General features: G+C 44.2%; 1 protein-coding gene across 2 annotated transcripts in view; it reads left to right on the top strand.

The window, feature by feature from the left end:
* thoc1 (THO complex 1) overlaps window positions 1-21,819 on the top strand; it is an 82,821-nt gene that overhangs the window by 51,579 nt on the left and 9,423 nt on the right. For both annotated transcript variants that reach the window (XM_068031731.1, XM_068031732.1), the window contains exons 14-19: window positions 6,968-7,018; window positions 7,449-7,519; window positions 8,119-8,214; window positions 13,147-13,212; window positions 16,336-16,419; window positions 16,537-16,684. In XM_068031731.1, coding sequence (XP_067887832.1) covers window positions 6,968-7,018; window positions 7,449-7,519; window positions 8,119-8,214; window positions 13,147-13,212; window positions 16,336-16,419; window positions 16,537-16,684 — 516 coding nt within the window. The remainder of the gene's footprint in view (window positions 1-6,967; window positions 7,019-7,448; window positions 7,520-8,118; window positions 8,215-13,146; window positions 13,213-16,335; window positions 16,420-16,536; window positions 16,685-21,819) is intronic.

The raw sequence follows: 21,819 nt of genomic DNA, 5'->3' as shown, positions 1-21,819 counted from the left end.
TAGACCTCATTGTCACAAGGCGAGCCGCCTTAAACAGTGTTCAAATCACACGCAGCTTCCACAGTGCGGACTGCGACACCGACCACTCTCTGGTGTGCAGCAAGGTTAGACTCAGACCAAAGAAGTTGCATCATTCCAAGCAGAAGGGCCACCTGCGCAGCAACACGAACAGAATTTCTCGCCCACAGCTGTTACAAAAATTTCTAAATTCACTTGTAACAGCCCTTCAAAACACTCCCACAGTGGGTGCTGAGACCAAGTGGGCCCACTTCAGAGACGCCATCTATGAGTCAGCTTTGACCACCTACGGCAAAAGTGCGAAGAGAAATGCAGACTGGTTTCAATCTCATAATGAAGAGCTGGAACCTGTCATAGCCGCTAATCGCATTGCACTGTTGAACTACAAGAAAGCCCCCAGCAAGTTAACATCGGTAGTACTTAAAGCAGCCAGAAGCACTGCACAAAGAACAGCCAGGCACTGCGCAAACAACTACTGGCAACACCTATGCAGTCATATTCAGCTGGCCTCAGACACCGGAAACATCAGAGGAATGTATGATGGCATGAAGCGAGCTCTTGGGCCGACCATCAAGAAATCGTCCCCCTCAAATCTAAATCAGGGGACATAATCACTGACCAACGCAAACAAATGGACCACTGGGTTGAGCACTACCTAGAACTGTACTCCAGGGAGAATGTTGTCACTGAGACTGCCCTCAATGCAGCCCAGCCTCTACCAGTCATGGATGAGCTGGACATCCAGCCAACAAAATCGGAATTCAGTGATGCCATTGATTCTCTAGCCAGTGGAGAAGCCCCTGGGAAGGACAGCATTACCCCTGAAATAATTAACAGTGCCAAGCCTGCTATACTCTCAGCACTGCATGAACTGCTATGCCTGTGCTGGGACAAGGGAACAGTACCTCAGGACATGCGCGATGCCAATATCATCACCTTCTATAAAAACAAAGGTGACCGCGGTGACTGCAACAACTACCGTGGAATCTCCCTGCTCAGCATAGTGGGGAAAGTCTTTGCTCGAGTTGCTCTAAACAGGCTCCAGAAGCTGGCCGAGCGCATCTACCCTGAGGCACAGTGTGGCTTTCGTGCAGGGAGATCGACCGTTGACATGCTGTTCTCCCTTCGTCAGATACAGGAGAAATGCCCCGAACAACAGATGCCCCTCTACATTGCTTTCATTGATCTCACCAAAGCCTTTGACCTCGTCATCAGACGTGGTCTCTTCAGACTACCAGAAAAGATTGGATGTCCACCAAAGCTATTAAGTATCATCACCTCATTCCATGACAATATGAAAGGCACAATTCAACATGGTGGCTCCTCATCAGACCCCTTTCCTATCCTGAGTGGCGTGAAACAGGGCTGTGTTCTCGCACCCACACTTTTTGGGATTTTCTTCTCCCTGCTGCTTTCACATGCGTTCAAGTCCTCTGAAGAAAGAATTTTCCTCCACACAAGATCAGGGGGCAGGTTGTTCAACCTTGCACGTCTAAGAGCGAAGTCCAAAGTACGGAAAGTCCTCATCAGGGAACTCCTCTTTGCTGACGATGCTGCTTTAACATCTCACACTGAAGAGTGCCTGCAGAGTCTCATCGACAGGTTTGCGGCTGCCTGCAATGAATTTGGCCTAACCATCAGCCTCAAGAAAACGAACATCATGGGGCAGGACGTCAGAAATGCTCCATCCATCAATATTGGCGACCACGCTCTGTAAGTGGTTCAAGAGTTCACCTACCTAGGCTCAACTATCACCAGTAACCTGTCTCTAGATGCAGAAATCAACAAGCGCATGGGAAAGGCTTCCACTGCTATGTCCAGACTGGCCAAGAGAGTGTGGGAAAATGGGGCACTGACACGGAACACAAAAGTCCGAGTGTATCAAGCCTGTGTCCTCAGTACCTTGCTCTCTGGTAGCGAGGCCTGGACAATGTATGTCAGCCAAGAGCAACATCTCAATTCATTCCATCTTCGCTACCTCCGGAGAATACTTGGCATCAGGTGGCAGGACCGTATCTCCAACACAGAAGTCCTCGAGGTGGCCAACATCCCCAGCTTATACACACTACTGAGTCAGCGGCGCTTGAGATGGCTTGGCCATGTGAGCCGCATGGAAGATGGCAGGATCCCCAAAGACACATTGTACAGCGAGCTCGCCACTGGTATCAGACACACCGGCCGTCCATGTCTCCGCTTTAAAGACGTCTGCAAACGCGACATGAAGTCCTGTGATATTGATCACATGTTGTGGGAGTCAGTTGCCAGCGTTCGCCAGAGCTGGCGGGCAGCCATAAAGGCGGGGCTAAAATGTGGCGAGTCGAAGAGACTTAGTAGTTGGCAGGAAAAAAGACAGAGGCGCAAGGGGAGAGCCAACTGTGTAACAGCCCCGACAAACAAATTTCTCTGCAGCACCTGTGGAAGAGCCTGTCACTCTAGAATTGGCCTTTATAGCCACTCCAGGCGCTGCTCCACACACCACTGACCACCTCCAGGCGTTTACCCATTGTCTCTCAAGATAAGGAGGCCAAAGAAGAAGATTGTGTGCTTGTTCATTTTTTTGTAAAATAAATTTGCTTATACCTTTTAACTTAAAATGAGCACATCTGCTTTTTTCCCAAAAGACTGGAGTGCGATCTTTGGAAATATATGGTATGTCCAGTGACTAAGAACAGACTTGGCTTGCTCTTTGTTTTCTGGGCCCCTGCAATGCTAATCAAATTAAGTTTGATACAAGATTTAGAAGTTTCTGAAGCTTCCTGAGATCTCAAGTTGAGGATAAATGTGCTTGAAGTTTTGGGGTGCTGGGACTTGCCTATGTGAGCGATCCAACCTATGAGACCCCAAAATTATCTGAGGTCTGAAGGTGAGAGAATACCCATAAATAGAACAGTCTTGTTCCTAGGCTTCCTTTAAGACTTCTATTCTGTCCTTAATCATGGAGGTAAGCCTGGTGCAAAGGATGGATTTGTGGTGCACCAGGGACTGTTAAGGAGCAAAGGAAGGGTTTCTGAGGAGTTTTCTCCTTCTGAAGTATTGCAGGGCTCTGGAGAAAGTGCCTCGTCTGGAGATTGCTTTTAACTCTGTCATCATGCATATACATTTGGTCCATTGGAGAGTGTGTGTGTATAGTTATAATTGGAAAGTGCTAGCTGAAGGATATTTTTACCAGGACTAAGAGCTCACTTCTAATTCAGCATCCCAGTGGTTGGAATTTGTATTTTGTTTATTTGAATACTAATTGTAATGCATTCAGTAAATGTTGACATTTAGGCTACAACAGTTCATTATCAGGATTAACAGTAGTACACAGGTCAGCATGCTGCAAATCCCAAGGAAACCAATATTTAATCAGGGACAGGAGCTCACCAAAATTAACATAAGCAAAGTAACAGTAATGAAGAATAAAATGGCACTGAAGAGTGGCAAATCCCCAGGACCAGATGATTTCTGTCCCAGGGTTTGAAAGGAAATAGGTGAGAACATTGCAGATGCCCTAGTTATAATCTTCCAAAGCTCGCTTGATTCAGGAACTGCTCCTTTAGATTGGAAAATTGTGCATATCTCTCCTCTATTTAAGAAAAGTGATAAAGGAAAGCCAGGGAATTATAGAGCAGTTAGCCTAACATCTCTTGTCGGGAAATTACTAGTCTATAGTTACATTTTCAGCTGATCAGAAAGAGCCAGCATGGATTTCTAAGAGGTTACGATCCTGATTAAATTTTATGAAGAGGTGGCTGAAGTAGTGGACAGGGGAATGTCTATGGATGTTATTTATATGGATTTCCAGAAGGTATTTGATAAAGTCCCTCATGAGAGACTGTTAGCTTAAGTTGAAGCCCATGGAATTGAAGGCAAATAATTACTGACCTGGTTAGGAAATTGGCGAAGTGGCAGGAGAAAAAGATGCTCTAATTGGCAGGCTGTGACTAGTGGTATCCCGCATGGATCTGTGTTGGGGTGTTACGACCTCAGTGAGATCATTAATGTGAAAAATACGAGATTTGAACCCCCAGACCAATTTCAGAAATTACACAGGATTTCACGTTTTAAGAAATTTGTTACAACAACTTAACTAAAAGAAATCCCTAATTAACTGAATAGTACTTTGTAGTTAGCTGATACCCCAAATTACAAAGCCAGGTATTTTGTTTACTTGAAGACCTCACACCACACTTACACTTTACACAGTCCTTTTTGATGGGGAAATCCTTTGTGGTTAAAAATCCCAAACTCCTCCCAGTTGCAATGCACTGGATCTCCCAGAGCTTTTCAAAAATCAGTATCTTCTTCACTCACTTCTCTGAGCACATCCGACCTGGACATCCATGAATAAGGCGTTTCCTGGTGTTCCTGCTGGTCGTCACTTCTCCGCAAGCTTTGACTTTCAAAACACATTCTGGTCTTCACAGCTTTTTACTGTAACAGGCTTCCGAGAGCAGGTGTCTCCTCTCTCCCTCTCCTGAGGCCACAATCACTGGTTTCTTCTCTTACAGTCTGCTGTGAGGCTGCAACTGCTGAGTTCCCTTCTTCCAACCTGCCTTGAGGCCACATTCGTTGGTTTCTTCTCATACAGCCTGTCTGCCTTCAGAAAGTCTGTAACATTTATCTGGGCTCAAAAGTCAGTATTGTGCTGCTCCAAACTGCAGAGTCCAGAAGTCTGGTTTCACAAAGCCACTTGGGCCTTTCTATTGTACCCAGGTGCTAACCCCCTTGTTTTATCACCCAAAAATCTGAGAGGGCAAAACCCATTGTTCTTCAGCTGTTTGCCCTGCAGTCTCTATTTTACAGGAGAACATCTTTTATCTGTGTTCTCTGTTGTCCTGGTAACCTTTCACAGAGTGGAGGTAAGGTCACCTGACCTTCTGGGCTCCATCTTGAACTCTTAAAAATCACAATTTTTAAAACGTCGTCATGTTAGAACATCTAGCATTCATAACATGGGGCTTTAACTATTCACTGTATTTATTAACGACTTAGATAATGGGATAGAAAGCCAATGATGCAAAGATAAGTGGCGTTGTAAGCCATGCAGATGGAAACATAAAATTACAAAGAGCTGTTGCTCAATAGTGAATGGGCAAAACTGTAGAAAATGGATTTCAATGTAGGCAAATGTGAGGTCTTTAAACTTGAAAAGGATAGAACAGGGTACTTTCTAAATGGGGAAAATCTAGAAACCGTGGAGGTCCAAAGAGACTTGGAGGTCCAGGTCATAGGTCATTAAATATCATGAATATGTAAGAAAATAACCGAAAAAGCAAATGGAATAGTGGCCTTTATATCTAGAGGATTTGAATACAAGGGGGTAGAAGCCCTGGTTAGACCATACTTTGAGTACTGTGAGCAGGTCTGGGCATCACACCTTGGAAGGATACATTGGCCTTGGAGGGAGTATAGTATAGATTTACCAGAATGATATCTGGACTCCAAAGGTTAAATTGCGAGGAGAGGTTACACAAAGTAGGGTTGTATTTTCTGGAATTTATACGGTTATGGGGTGATTTACTGGAGTTTCCAAGATATTAAGGGGACAGATAGAGAGAAACTATTTCTGCTGGTTGGGGAGTCTAGGTCGAGGAGGCATAGGCCGGAATTCTACACCCCTCCAAAGAGCAGCTTGGTGGGGGGCGGGGGGTGCGTAAAATGGAGTGGGAGGCTTGGGAGGCCCTTCCTGGCTCGCTCCCGCATCCACCGCCATTTTACACAGGGCGGCGGCGAAAACTGCATGCCCGCCCCAGGCCAAGCAAGGCCCTTAAATGGCCAGTTAAGGGCCTCCATCTGCCACCACAGGGATTTTACCCTTGGCCAGTCGGGCGGCCCAAACCTGTGAAAAGCCGCCTGACAAAAGCAGGCGGCTTTCTGATGGCCTGGGGGCAGTGGGGGCCTCATGATCAGGTACCCTGTGCCTGACGGAGGGAGGGCAGCCCCCGATGCCCCAACCACCCCCAACACACCCCCCCTCACCCCAGCCGACCACCCTTGCCTCGCCAGGGCCTGACCGATCCACCCCGGTGAGGCCCCAAACGCTTAACTTTTCCCAGGGCATCCTTCCTCTTGTTGATGCTGGGTTGCAGTTCCAGCACTGGCCACCGCTCCTGGCCGCGCTGCTGGGACTAAGAGCTGCTGGCCCGCTGATTGGCCGGCAGCTCCATTAGGTGGAAGCCCCACCTCAGACCAGTTAATAGCCTGGGGACCATAAAATGTGGTCCAGATACCCAGGCCACGCAAAGGTGGGATCGTAACTGACTTTTCAGTTGTTGGACAGCTCCCGTCTGATGAAAGTAAAATTCCGACCATAGTATAAAATTTAGAGCCAGACCTTCCAGGAGTAAAATTAAGAAATACTGCTGCACACAAAGGATGGTAGTAGTTTGGAACTCTCTTCCGCAAACTTCAGTTGATGCAAGGTCAATTGTTAATTTTAAATCTGTGATTGATAGATTTTTGTTACCGAAGATATGAAGGGATACGAGGCAAAGGTGGGTATATGGAGTTAGGTTGCAGATCAGTCACAATCTCATGGAATGGCTGGACAGGCTTGAGGTGGGCAAATGGCCTAGTCCTGTTCCTATGTTCCGAGATGACCTCGGTCATGGAAATATAAAATCTGAAAAGCATAGAGCACAGAGAAAATGTGCTGCAGTATCAATCTGCATCTCTTTGTTCATTTGAGTTCATTACTTTTACCGATGAATACCCACGAATACCATTTTTGACTGTTGCTGGGTAGATTATTTTTGTAATTAAATTAGACCACAATTCTATTTTTTAAAAAGTTAACTTGCAGCATGTTCTTGAAAAAACTTATCAATTTCAAGCTTAGATTATGCATTTTAATGGAAATGCTACCTTAATTCTGACCAGATTAATTATATTAACCAATTTTAATCAGAATTATTGAGATAAAAATGTCCTTTTAACAGTTTTGTTCCCTTATTCACTTATGTAGTTATTCAAAGAGACGCCACCTGATGGAGAGAAATTTTCTAGCATGGTAGAGGTACGTCAAATTATTTTTGTGTTGAATTTCTGAATTAAATCTGCCAATGCCAGATTGTAAATAAATGACCTGACCACAGCTACCATTTCTTTTAGCAGCACATACTTTCCAGAAAGCGTACTGAAATGTGATGAGGAATTGCTACTCAGGCTAATTTTTTTCCTCACTTCTCCCCCCTCCTTCACTCCTTCAAGGGACAGTGATGTATATCCAAGTCAGAATGGTGTGTGACTTGGAGGAGAACTTGGAGATGATGATGTTCCTCGTCCGTTTGGCTCGTTATTAGATTCAATGCATTTATTCACTAAACCATTGGTGATGCAGCAAAGCCTCTTATTAAGATAATTTTTTATTCACATTTATATAGAAGCTGAAAGCAAATTGGTTTGTTCTAACATGTAATAGTTTATGTACTTTTATTTGATTACAGCATATACTACATAGTGAAGAAAACTGGATTGCATGGAAAAATGAAGGTTGTCCAAGTTTTGTGAAGGAAAGGTATATTTTTCAAGATGTAATGTGACTTATATCCCTGTAACCACCTATCTCTCCATCTCCTACTCGGGTATCTTATATAATTAATTGATTAAAAGGACAAACAGGAATCCTATCCTCTATGTCCAGTGTAACTTGTTTTCTTAACATTCTATGGCATAACAGGTAAACTAATATGCTGTACCATCTGGCTCCTGTCAGATTATTTCAGTTTACATTTAGAAATTTGTAATTCGTCTCATCATGAAGATTTAATTTTTTAATGAATTTCAAACAAGCCATTCTTAATCAGATAACGCTGAATGAATAATTAGCTGATGTTTTCTAGTTTCATGTAAGTTTTTATTTGTACTATGTTGAGAAATATGAGAAATGAAATCGAAATAATTAAAGCAATTAACTAGCAGCTACCTGATATTCTGACTTGTTGGTTAATGGGATTCAATTATTAAGCATCTATCAAAAATGATGATTCTAGAAATTTTTTACATGTTTGCGACTGTGCTAGTGCTCTGTTTTTTTCTCTCCCTCTCGCACACGCACACGCATACACCAGAAATCATAAGTTCACTTTGTTGATTAGTTATACTTGGTTTTTAAAGACCACCTGAATCCAAAGTTCCAAAGCTCACAAGGAAACGACCCGCTCCTGAGGATTTCTTTGGAAAAGGACCAGGCAAGAAGGTCTTGATGGGAAAGTAAGTACAAATGCAATTTTGAATAGTTATTGCAGTATGGGTCATGTTTAAGCACGACCAATACTGAAATGAGGCAGGTCGACAGAAACATGTTATGAGTACTTAGGTACGTGTCTGCTACCCAAGAATAGTGTTTTAATTAAACATATTAATTACAAGAAGCCACGTAAGAATAACTGATCTCAATAAAATATGTGAATAGCTTAGTCAATATAGTACTTAAAATAATCTAACCTCAGATAACTGTGCTTGTCCTCTGCCTCAAACAACTGACACAAAAATAACAGAAAAATTACTTTCATGCTTAGTTTTGGATACAACTTTTATGAATTCTCAGTATGAAATTTTAGAAACCTTATCTTGTTAATTTCACATTTAGCAAATATTTGACAGTTGGTGTTTAATCTTGAGATGTCAAGTTCATGGTTTTTGAGACGGAAATTTCTAGATTATGGTATGATCCAGCATACCTGGTTCATTACTTGGTCACTGTGACATTTAGTTTCAGCCGCAATCTTTGAAAAGAATCCTAAACAGGTAGTTAGACTGTGGTCTTGGATCAGTCTCCCAAGAGGTGGGTGTACGAGGGCAGAGGTCGTTCCTTTTTCCCTCTTGATTTCATCTTTGTTCCCCCAAGAATGAGAGACACTGTTGGGAGACTTGGCCCATGGAATGATCCATATTAATTTCATCTTAAAGCCCTTGCTGTCCCTTTCAAAACACACATGCAGATAGGGACAGAAAACAGCAGAATGAAAATAAAGTGGAAAAATTTGAAGGAATATCTGAAAAGTTTCTGTTACGGTTCTTCAAGCTCACTGTAGAGTCCTTGATTGTAGGTAGATTTTGCTTTTCGTTGGGGCCCAGTATTATTCTTAAACCTTGTTCACTGTAGGAGACTTTACTCTCTTGGGTTCATGTGTCTTCAGTGGGTTTTGGAGTTCCATGAGAAAGAGATGGGAGCAGACAGGAGAGGAGAGGAGGTCTGCTTCAGTCGAGGAGCATTCTGCTTTCTGCCGGCTTTCAGTTCAAAACTGTACAATTTAGGGAAAAAACCCAGACTGCCAAGCAGGTTAGTCATGCGACAGGGTTCCCCTTGTCCTCACTTTCCACCCCACCAACCACCACATCCAAAGGATCATCCTCTGCCGTTTCCACCACATCCAGCGTGATGCCACTACCAAACACATCTTCCCCGTCAGCATTCCGAAGGGATCGTTCCCTCCGCGACACCCTTGTCCACTCCTCCATTGCCCCCACCACCTTGTCCCCTTCCCACGGCACCTTCCCCTGCAATCACAGGAGGTGTAATACCTGCCCATTTACCTTCTCTCTCCTCACTATCCAAGGCCCCAAACACTCCTTTCAGGTAAAGCAGTGATTTACTTGTACTACTTTCAACGTAGTATACTGTATTTGCTGCTCACAATGCAGTCTCCTCTACACTGGGGAGACCAAATGCAGATTGGGTGACCGCTTTGCGGAACACCTCTGCTACTCAGTCCGTAAGCATGATCCGAGCTTCTGATTGCTCGCCATTTCAACACCACCCCCCTCCCCCTGCTCTGATGCTCACATCTCTGTCCTGGGATTGCTGCAGTGTTCCAGCAAACATCAACGCTAGCTCGAGGAACAGCACCTCATTTACCGATTAGGCACGCGACAGCCCTGCCGGACTGAACATTGATTTCAAAGCATGACGGGCCCCCCTTTTTATTTTTAATTTTTTTATTTTTTATTTGTTTATTTTATTTTAGTTTGTTTTTACTGTGCCTACCCACCTTTTTTTCAAGTTTGTGCTTGGGACCAGGGCTGTTCATTTTGCTGTCAATTGACACCCTCTCTGTACTAATGCTTTGTGTTTCACCACACCATTAACATATTGTTTGCCTTAGTTCCATGACCTGGCCAGTTATTCTCTGTGACCTTGTCCTATCAACACCTCTTTTGTTATCTCTTGCCCCACCCCCGCTTTACTTGCTTATAACCTTTTACATTTCTAATATTTATCAATTCTGATGAAGGGTCATTGACCTGAAATGTTAACTCTGCTTCTCTCTCCACAGATGCTGAATATTTCCAGCATTTCTTGTTTTTATTGTAGTCATTGACTAACTGGTTTGACCACATCTGTTTGTGGGTTGTATTGGAGCAGGGGATAGCTCCTTTGTTCCAAACACTGTCTGTTAATATGCAAAAATGGCTTTCCAGCCAGGGGCTTGGCAACCCCTTGTCACAGGCCTTCTCTTTTTCCCAGCAACAATTTGAAATTTAATGTCCATGTGGTGAAATTAATGTGCCTCATTCTTGGCAGGTGGGGGCCTGCATGACAAGGTAACAGAAAGTATTGATGAGGAGGGTAATGCGGTTGATGTGATGTACATGGATTTGCAAATGCATTTGATAAAGTGCCACATAACAGGCTTGACAGCAAAGATGAATCCCATGGAATAAAAGGGACAGTCGCAGCATGGCTATGAAGTTGGCTGAGTGACAGGAAACAGAGTAGTGGTGAACAATTGTTTTTCGGACTGGAAGAAGGTATACAATGGGGTTCCTCTGGAGGCAGTGTTAGGACCACTGCTTTTCTTGATCTATATTAGTGACCAAGACATTTGTGTAGGGCGTTATTTCAAAATTTGCAGATGACGGTAAACTTGGAAGTATTGTAAACGGTGAGGAGGATGCCGATAAACTTCAAGAGGACTTAGGCTGGTGGAATGGGTGGATAAGTGGCAGATGAAATTTAATGCAGGGAAGCGTGAAGTGATTCATTTTGGTAGGAAGAACAAGGAGTGGCAATATAAAATATAGGGTATAATCCTAAAGGTTGTGCTGGAGCAGAGGGACCTGGGAGTACTTATGCACAAATCATTGAACATGGCAGTGCAGGTTGAAAAAGAGGTTAATAAAGCATAGGAGATCCTGGCCTTTATAAGTCAGGGGAGAGAATACAAAAGCAAGGAAGTTATGTATAAAACCCTGGTTGGACCTCAACTGGAGTACTGTGTCCAGTTCTGGGCACCACACTATGGGCATTAGAGAGGGTACAGAAAAGATTCACAAAAATGGTTCCAGAGATGAGGAACTTCAATTATGTGGATAGAATGGTGAAGCTGGGGCTGTTTTCCTTGGAGAAGAGAAGATTAAGAGGGGATTTGATAGAGGTGTTCAAAATCATGAGGGGTCTGGACAGAGTAGATAGAGAGAAACTCCTCCTATTGGCGGAAAGATCTAAACTGGAGGATGCCGATTTAAGGTGATTGGCAAAAGAAGCAATGGCAACATGAGGAACAAGTTTTTGCACAGCGCGTGGTTAGGATCTGGAATGCTCTGCCTGAGTGTGTGCTTGAGGCAGATTCAATCGAGGCTTTCAAAGAAGAATTGAATAATTATCTGAAGCGAAAAAAATTGAAGGGCTACAGGGAAAAAGACGGGGAGGTGGGACTAGGTGAGTTGCTCTTCCAGAGAGCCGGCATGGACACGACGGGCCCAATGGCCTCCTTCCATGCTGTAACCATTCTGTGATTCTATAAATCTCTCTGGCCCTGCAATGTGCCTCAGTTCCTCTGCTCGACTAGTGTGAATTATTCCATCCTCCGCACCAGACAGTCCAGCCAGAAAGCTAGTTTAGTGCCTTGGACCTACACATTCAAGTACCCAAACACACTTAATGTAGGACCCTTTTTAGGTGGCAGATTGACACCTTCGAACTTTCATCCCAGGCCGGATTCAAGCTCAGGTTCAAGAGCTAGGATAAATAGTTGATGGCTTTCTGTGTCCCACAGCCTATTTTGTTCCCTAGCTCCTGACTCTCCATGGCAACGGTCTGAGATTAAGCCAGCATGTTGGTGACCCTGAGATGAGCTTCGGACCTCATGCTTGCGCTATCACTAAGATCGCCTATTTCCACTTCCGTGGCATCACTTGACTTCGCCCTGTCTCAGATCATCTGTTGCTGAAACCTTCATTCATGCCTTCATTACCTCTAAACTTGTCTATTCCAACACACCCCTGCCTAGTCTCCCACATTCAGCCTCCGTAAACTTGAGGTCATCCAAATCTCAGCTGCCCGTGTCTTAACTTTGCACCAAATCCCGTTCACCTATCACCCTTGAGCTCACTCACCTACATTTGCTCCCAGTCAAGCAAACTCTTGATTTTAAAATTATCATCCTTGTTTTCAAATCCCTCCATGTTCTCGCCCCACACTATCTCTGTAATCTCCTGCAGCCCCTCAACCTCCTGAGATATCTGCATTCCTCTAATTCTGGTCTCTTGAGCATCCACGATTTTAATCGCTACACCATTGGTGGCTACCCTTCAGTTGCTTAGGCCCTAAGCTTTAGGATACTCTCCCTACACCCTTCCCCCTCTCCATCTTGCTTTCCTCCTTTAAGACACTCTTTAAAACTGACCTCTTTGACCAAGCTTTTAATCATCTGACCTAACATCATCATATGTGGCTCATTGTCATACTTGGTTTGATAATACTCCTGTGAAGCACCTTGAGACATTTTATTACATTAAAGGCACTGTATAAATATAAGCTCTGATTTCTAAAATGTTTATAGTTCTGAGCTATGGGAGTATGTCTCTCCAATGCCATACTGTAAGAGTAAGGCTGTTAAGATTTGCCTTATGGCAGTTAAAAAAAATTTGGAGTTAAGTACTGTAAATCCAGGGTAAGGCTTATAGCTTCATGGAGACTTTTGTGACCTCCAGGTTTTACTTGTGTAGTAGTGAACTTGAGGTATTTTTGCAGACCTGGCGCAATTTGTACAAAGGTTTGACCAGCTAACTGATGTAGTTTGTACGCTAGTTTGATGATTTAATGGTGCGTAAGCTTATAAACTTAAAAGACAAGCCTGTATAAATGATATTGTTGTCGTACTTCACCTATTCAATATGGAGTCTTTTGGTTTCCTGCAGTGAAGAACTGACACGGCTTTGGAATCTCTGCCCTGACAACATGGAGGCTTGTAAGTCCGAGAGCAGGTGAGAGATGCATCTTGACATAATGAGACCTTTTTGAAGGATCTGTAAGTTTGAATACACTTAAATCAACCAAGGATACTGCCTTTATATAAAGTCAGGAAGCTATCCTGTAGATTTGTGGATCGGTGGCACAATGTGCAAATGCATTGACATACAGTGACACGAAAAGTTTAGGATTCTGTCCTGAATTTGAGGTTTCCTCCTGAGTGAATTTCCACTTCGAACTCTGAAATGTGAATTAGCATAAGGTTCCTTCCTAGTAAGGGCAGTGTTGAAAGTTAAAAAGAATATTGACGTCATTCCTCGATGCACTGCTACACCTGGCAGTAACATTGTTATATCTGAAGATGCTGGGAGCAGATTTTTAGCTGTCCTTCTGGTCAGAGGTTGGCACTGAAGACTTAATATCAAGAATATTTGGTGAGGAGTGAATAGCTAGGTTTTAAAAGAAAGCTTCAAGCAATTTTGTTCTGACCTCTGCAAAAATGCTATATCTATGGCAGTTTAAAAACTACCAGCAATATGCCATTTCTTTGAAAAGCTGATACTTTGCCTAATGAGTTATGTAAGTTTCACATTGAGAATGCACAGACTAATTTTTCATGACGTGATCCTTGGATGCCCAATCAACGGTTACACCTATTATCTTGCAGAATTCCTTTAAAGGCTTGCGACATCCAGTCAGTGGTGGTGGACAAGTAAACAACTGACAGGAGGAGGAGGCTCCACAAACATCTCCATCCTCAATGATGGGGGAGCCCAGCACATCAGTGCAAAAGACAAGGTTGAAGCTTTTGCGTCCATCTTCAGCCAGATGTGCCGAGAGGATAATCATCTCGGCCTCCTCCTGTGGTCCTCAATATCACAGATGCCAATCTTCAGCTAATCCGATTCACGCCACGTGATGTCAAGTAACGGCTGAAAGCACTGGATACTGCAAAGGCTATGGGCCCTGACAACATCCCGCCAATAGTACTGAAGACCAGTGCTCCAGAATTAACTGTGTCCTTAGCCAAGCTGTTCCAGTACAGCTGCAACACTGGCATCTAGCTGGCAATGTGGAAAATTGCCCAGGTATGTCCTGTACACTAAAAGCAGGACAAATCCGACTCGGCCAATTACCGCCCCATCAGTCTATTCCCGATCATCAGCAAAGTGATGGAAGGGGTCATCGACAGTGCTATCAAGCAGCACTTGCTCAGCAATGACCTGCTCGCTGATGCTCAGTTTGGGTTCCGCCAGGGTCACTCAGCTCCTGACCACATTACATCCTTGGTCCAAACATGAGGTGAGGTGAGAGTGATTGCCTTTGACATCAAGGCAGCATTTTGCTGAGTATGGCATCAAGGAGCTCCAGTAAAACAGGAGTCAGTGGGAATCATGGAGAAAACTCTTGGCTGGTTGGAATCATACCTAGCAGAAAGGAAGATGGTTGTGGTTATTGGAGGTCAATCATCTCAGTCCCAGGACATCACTGCATGAGTTCCTCAGGGTAGTGTCCTAGGCCCAACCATTTCAGCTGCTTCATCAATGACCTTCCCTCCAACATAAGGTCAGAAATGGGAATGTTTGCTGATTATTGCACAATGTTCAGCACCATTTGCAACTCCTCAGATACTGAAGCAGCCCATGTCCATATGCAGCAAGACCTGGACAACATCCAGGCTTGGGCTGATAAGTGGCAAGTAACATTCTAACCACACAAGTGCAATGCCATCTCAAACAAGAGAGAATCTAACCATCTCCCCTTGATGTTCAGTGGCATTACCATTGCTGAGTCCCCCACTATCATTATCCTGGGGGTCACCATTGACCAGAAACTGAACTGGACCAGCCACATAAATGCTGTGGCTACAAGAGCAGGTCAAAGGCTGGGAATTCTGTGGCGAGTAACTCACCTCCTGACTCCCTAATGCCTGTCTGCCAACTACAAGGCCTGGATGAGTGCAGCTCCAACAACACTTAAGAAACTTGACACCATTCAGGCCAAAGCAACCCGCTTGATTGGCACCCCATCCACCATCTTCAACATGCACTCCTGACGCACAGTGGCAGCAGTGTGTACCATAACAAGATGCACTGCAGCAACTCACCAAGGCTCCTTCGACAGCACCTTCCAAACCCACGACCTTGACTACCTAGAAGGACAAGGGCAGCAGATGCATGGGAACACCATAACCTGCAAGTTCCCCTCCAAGCCACACATCATCCTGACTTGGAACTATATCGCCATTGCTTCACTGTCACTGGATCAAAATCCTGCATTTCCCTGCCTAACAGCACTGTGGGTGTAACTACATCCCAAAGACTGCAGCGGTTCAAGAAGGCAGCTCACAACCAACTTCTCAACAGCAAATCAAGATGGGCAAACATGTTGGCATAGCCAGTGATGCCCACATCCCAAAAACTAATTTTTAAAAATTCTGCCATATGATCTGGTTCCTGTTGTGTTTAATCTATATTGTTTATACTCCAGTGCTGATTTGAATTCTGGTGGTAACAATGGCCTTTATGTGCAATTATTCAAAGTCATATTTATGAATATTTATCTGGCCATTGACCGCCCCTCCACCTCCCCCCACTCACCCCTGCCCGCAACGTGAGGATCATCTTCCAATGTGTATATTTATACAGGGTAGTAGTTGAGTGTGCTTTTAATATTTTTAGGCCTGTGTCTCCATTTTCTAATTTAAATAAAGTTAAAAACGTTTATTTTATTGCCTACTCATCTCGACAGCCATGAACATCCAGTTATGAGTTCAAGTAACAGGAAGTATAACTTCTGTGGAGCTCCAACACCTTTGCTGACAGCTTGTTGGTAGATAAGAAACATCAGTTTACCTGCAAATGTCTAAACTATTGTGATTTTACTGAATACACCTGTTAAGTTCTGACCAAAAGGACAGATAAAAATCTGCTCCCAGCATATTCAAAGATAGCAGAGAATTGATTGATGGTGAGTTCAAGTATCAAGAAATGTCTCAGTGAAGGCTATTATGTTTTGCAAATGGCCATTTTGCATCTCTCGACCAAGCTGACCACGGTTTTGTTGTGCTTTTAATCTTCATTTTGATGTGATTTATGTGGATGTGTTCCTTTTTAATAAATTGTTTGCGATTACAGAGAGTTTATGCCCACTCTGGAAGAGTTTTTTGAAGAAGCTATTGAGCAAGCTGATCCAGAGAACATGGTTGAAGAAGAGTACAAGTAAGTTATTGTGATTTCACAAACTTAAAGGTGTAAATCTGTTAACTGTCTATGAAAATATGATTGTAAGGAAACTGTTCACACTCTGACAACAGCATTTTTACTTCAATGACGCAGGGTGGTGAACAATTCCAATTATGGTTGGAGGGCTTTGAGACTGCTAGCACGACGAAGTCCACACTTCTTCCAGCCAACTAATCAGCAGTTCAAGAGCTTGCCTGAGTACCTAGACAACATGGTTATCAAATTAGCTAAAGAACTACCTGTGAGTATCTGTCTGCCTCATGTTCATGACTTAATTATGCGATGCTGAAGCATAAAAGTGCAGTGCCATATTTTGAAAGCTTGAAAAGATGCCTGAATAATGAACTCATTTAAAATATGATAATCTGAGCCATCACATCTCCATGTTTGTTAGTGTACCACATTGTGAAGAACAGAACCACTGAGCAGCAACCACTGAGCAGCTACCACTGAATCCCTCCTACAGGCAGGCCCTGTATACCTTTTGTTAAGTTTCATTAGAATACTAAGTTGGATTAAAAACATGCATAGTTCAGTGAAAAACTGAAAAACAAGCCCTTACTACATCCTGACCATATAGTCCAGTGTGTCCTTTTACTTTTATGTGATGCCTATAACATGTACCAAAGCTTTTCACAAAGGCAGAAAATAACTGGAGACCAAGAAATCCAGGAAGAACTATTGGGGCAGGTGGCAAAAGGCAAAATTGAAGAGATAGATTTTAAGGAGGGTAGCGAAGTATCAAGGTAGAGGGGCATGGGTAAAATGTTCAAAAGTTTGCCAAAATGGCTGGATGCCCTGCAGTTGGAAGTGGAGTGCAGCAAGAAAGGATGCAAATGAGACTAGAGTTGGAAGAGCAGAGGTGCATGCAAGAATATAGGTGTGAATGCAGTTGTTGAAGGGCAACGCTAAGAATGGATTTATAGACAACAACACAAGGGTTTTGAAAATGTTGCATGGGTGGGTAGAGGCCCAGTGAAGGTTGGCGAGCACAAGAATCGAGACTGTGTGATAATGGGTGCAGCAAAAAGAAATTTGGATGTGTTACTCCGGCAAGGAGAGCATTAGTGTATTTGAGTCTAAAGGTGACAAAGATTGAGTGTTTTTGCAGCAGTGAGCATGAGGTAGGGGCAGACACCAGTGACGTTGTGGAAGTAGCAATTGGTGGTCTTGATGGTGATGAAAATGTGGGGTTTGAAGATCAACCAAGAGATGAACAGGACACTAAGACTGCATGCTGTTGATTCAACCTGAGGAATATATCAAAGACAGGGAGGGAGTCGAGTACTCAGGTGTGGAGTTTCAAGCAGGAGGTGTAAGCAATTATCTCAGTTTTGCCACTGTTGAGTCAAAGGAATTTCTTGCTTATCCAGGACTTGATATCAGCTCAGCACCCAGAGAAACCTGGGTGAACAGAGAGTGAAGTTATCCAGTGATGATAGATTGGTACTTGTGTGATGAGTTGGAGGAGGGTAAAGTGCAGGAAGTGGATCTCATTATGAGTTTGGAGGCAATGAGGGTGAAACTGGATTGAGGTGGGGTGGGGAGAAGGCTGGGAGAAATGAAGTGGAGAAGGCAACAGCTGAGGGACTGAGCGTATCTTGGAGGGAAAAATATCTGATCTTCCATTTCTTGTTTTGGGTGAAAATGGCAGAAGCAGAGGAATCAAGTAAAAGAAGGAGGTTTTGAGAAAAGAAACATTGGTATTCTTGTCCTCCAGGAAAATCCTGGAGTAGTAGGAAGATTTGGACGATGAAAGGAAAGTGTAATATTAATCGAGATTGTCAAGTAATATTTGGCAGTGGATAGCCAGGTCAGTTGCATGCTGCAATCCTAATAACAGCTTTGGAGCCAGATAGAGAGGGAGAGAAAGATATAGAAAGTTCAGAATGTGGTGTAAAGGCATTTGACAAAATTCACCCCAGTTATACCCCCTTGAATCTGCATTGGAAATGCCATCAAACTCTGGAGCAGCTCCTCCAAATTTGGTGCGTGTCTCTACCCACCCCCAACAACCATACGCCACTTTTCTATTTCCCATGGCAGTAAGGATGGGGCAGGAGGAGTAGGTCTCTGAGTAGCATATTATCCCCCACTTAGGGCTACAGAAATTTTCCTTCATCTCATTAAGAGTCCTTTGGGTAAGCAAGCTCTGGAAATGACAGTGGAAAGCCCAGCCCTGTCAACCCTGCAAAGTTATCCTTACTAACATCTGGGGGCTTGTGCCAAAATTGGAAGAGCTGTCCCACGAACTAGCCAAGCCACAATCTGACATAGTTTATCCTCGGGGAATCATACCTTACAGACAATGTCGCAGACACCACCATCACCATCCCTGGGTATGTCATACGAATTAAGAGCAGGAATAGGCCACTCGGCCCCACGCGCCTGCTCCACCATTCAACAAGATCATGGCTGATATGATTGTAACCTCAACTGCACATTCCTGCTACCCCCAATAACCTTTCACCCCTTTGCTTATCAAGAATCTATCAACCTCTGCTTTAAAAATATTCAAAGACTCTGCTTCCACCACCTTTGGAGAAAGAGAGTTCCAAAGACTCACGATCCACTGAGAGGAAAAAATTTCTCCTCATCTCTGTCTTAAATGGGCGATCCCTTATTTTTAAACTGTGACCCCTAGTTCTAGATTCTCCCACTAGAGGAAACATCCTTTCCGCATCCACCCTGTCAAGACTCCTCAGGATTTTGTATGTTTCAATGAAGTCATCTCTTACTCTTCTAAACTCCACCTCCCACCGCAGGACAGACCCACCAGAGATGGCACAATGGTATACAGTTGGGAGGGAGTTGCCCTGGGAGTCCTCAACATTGACTCCAGACTCCAACAATGTCTCATGGCATCACGTCAAACATGGGCAAGGTAACCTCCTGCTGATTACCACCTACTTCCCCCCCCCCCCCCCATCTGCACCTCGGCTGATGAAGCAGTTCTTCTCCAAATTGAACACCATTTGGAAGAAGCACTGAGGGTAGCAAGGGCACAGAATGTACCAAGAGTGGCTCTGTAGCATCACTACTGACCAAGCTGGCTGAGTCATAAACGGCATAGCTGCTAGACTGGGTCTGCAGCAGGTGTTGAGGGAAAAATATACTTGACCTCGTCCTCACCAATTTACCTGTCACAGACGATCTGTCGATGACAGTATTGGTAGGAGTGACCACACAGTACTTGTGGAGACAAAGTCCCGTCTTCACGTTGAGGAGTTCCACCATCGTGTTTTGTGGCACTACCATCATGCTAAATGGGATAGATTTCGATCAGATCTAGCAACTCAAAACTGGGCATCCATGAGGCGCTGTGGGCCATCAGCAGCAGAAGAATTATATTCAACCACAATCTGTAAACTCATGGCCCAACATACCTCCCACTCTACCATTACAATCAAGCCAGGGGACCAACCCTGTTCAATGAAGAGTGCAGGAGGGCATGCCAGGAGCAGCACCAGGCATACCTAAAAATGAGGTGTCAGCCTGGTGAAGCGACAACAGAGGACTACTTGAATGCCAAACAGCGGAAGCAGCATGCAATAGACAGGGCTAAGCGATCCCACAACCAAAGGATCAGATCTAAGCTCTGCAGTCCTGCCACATCCAGTCATGAATGGTGGTGGACAATTAAACAACAAGAAGAGGAGCCTCCACAAATATCCCCATCCTGAACGATGGGGGAGCCCAGCATATCAGTGCAAGACAAGGCTGAAGCATTTGCAAACATCTTCAGCCAGAAGTGCTAAGTGGATGATCCATCTCTGCCTTCTCCTGAGGTCCCCAATATCACAGATACCAGTTTTCAGCCAATCTGATTCACTCTACATGATATCAAAAAATGGCTGAAGGAACTGGATACTGCAAAGGCTAAGGGCCCTGACAGCATTCCGCCAATAGTACTGAAGACTTGTGCTCCAGAACTAGCTACGCCCCTAGCCAAGCTGTTCCAGTACAGCTGCAATGCGGCTTCTACCTGGCAATGTGGAAAATTTAGAGTCATAGTGTTTTACAGCACAGAAACAGGCCCTTCGGACCATTGTGTCTGTGCCGACCATCCAGCACCTAACTAGTCTAATCCCATATTCCTGCACTTGGCCCGTAGCCTTGTATGCTATGGCGTTTCAAGTGCTCATCTAAATACTTCTTAAATGTTGTGAGGGTTCCTGCCTCCACCACCTCTTCAGGCAGTGCATTCCGGATTCCAACCACCCGCTGGGTGAAAAAAAATTTCCTCAAATCGGCTCTAAACTTCCTACCCCTTACCCTAAATCCTGGTTCCACTAAGGGAAAAAGTTTCTTTCTACCTAACCTATCAATGCCCCTCATAATCTTGTACACCTCAATCATGTCCCTCCTCAGCCTTCTCTGCTCCAAGGAAAACAACCCTAGCCTTTTCAGTCTCTCTTCATAGCTGAAATGCTCCAGCCCAGGCAACATCCTGGTGAATCTCCTCTGCACCCTCTCCAATGCAATCAGTTCCTTCCTATACTGTGGTGACCAGAACTGTACACAATACTCCAGCTGTGGCCTAACTAGTGTTATTGCCCAGGTATGTCCTGTTCGCAAAAAGCATGACAAATCCAACCTGCTCAATTACCGTCTTATTAGTCTGCTCTCGATCATCAGCAAAGTGATGGAAGGGGTCGTCGACAGTGCTATCAAGTGGCACTTGCTCGGCAATAAACTGCTCACTGACTTAGTTTGGGATCCGCCAGGGCCACTCAGCTCCTGACCTCAGTACAGCCATGGCCTAAACATGGACAAAAGAGCTGAACTCCAGAGGTGAGGTGGGAGTGGTTGCCCTTTATATCAAGTCAGCATTTGTCTGAGTATAGCATCAAGAACCCCTAGCAAAACTGGAGTTAGGTTGAGAGAGGTATCCTGGGCTTTATTAATAGGGGCACAGAGTACAAGAGCGAGGATGTAATGTTGAACTTATATAAGATACTGTTTCGGCCTCAAGTGGAGTATTGTGTCCTGTTCTGGCCGCCGCACTTTAGGAAAGATGTGAGGGCATTGGATACAGTACAGAAAAGATTCACGAGGATGGTTCCAGAGATAAGGAACTTCAGTTATGAAGATAGATTGGAGAAGTTAGGACTGTTTTCCTTCGAGAAGAGAAGGCTGAGAGGTGATTTGATGGAGGTATTCAAAATCATGAGAGTAGATAGAGAGAAACTCTTCCCACTCGTAAAAGGATCGAGAACGAGAGGGCACAGATTTAAAGTAATGGGTAAGAGAAGCAAAAACGGCATGAGGAAAAACTTTTTCACACAGCAAGCGGTCTAGAATGTGCTGCCTGAGTGTGTGGTGGAGGCAGTTTCAATTGAAGCATTCAAAAGGGAATTAGACTGTTATATGAAA

Source organism: Heterodontus francisci, chromosome 5 (assembly GCF_036365525.1).
Source record: "Heterodontus francisci isolate sHetFra1 chromosome 5, sHetFra1.hap1, whole genome shotgun sequence".
Lineage (NCBI taxonomy): Eukaryota > Metazoa > Chordata > Chondrichthyes > Heterodontiformes > Heterodontidae > Heterodontus > Heterodontus francisci.
Note: the sequence above shows the minus strand (reverse complement) of the source record. Positions and strands in the feature narration are given on the sequence as shown.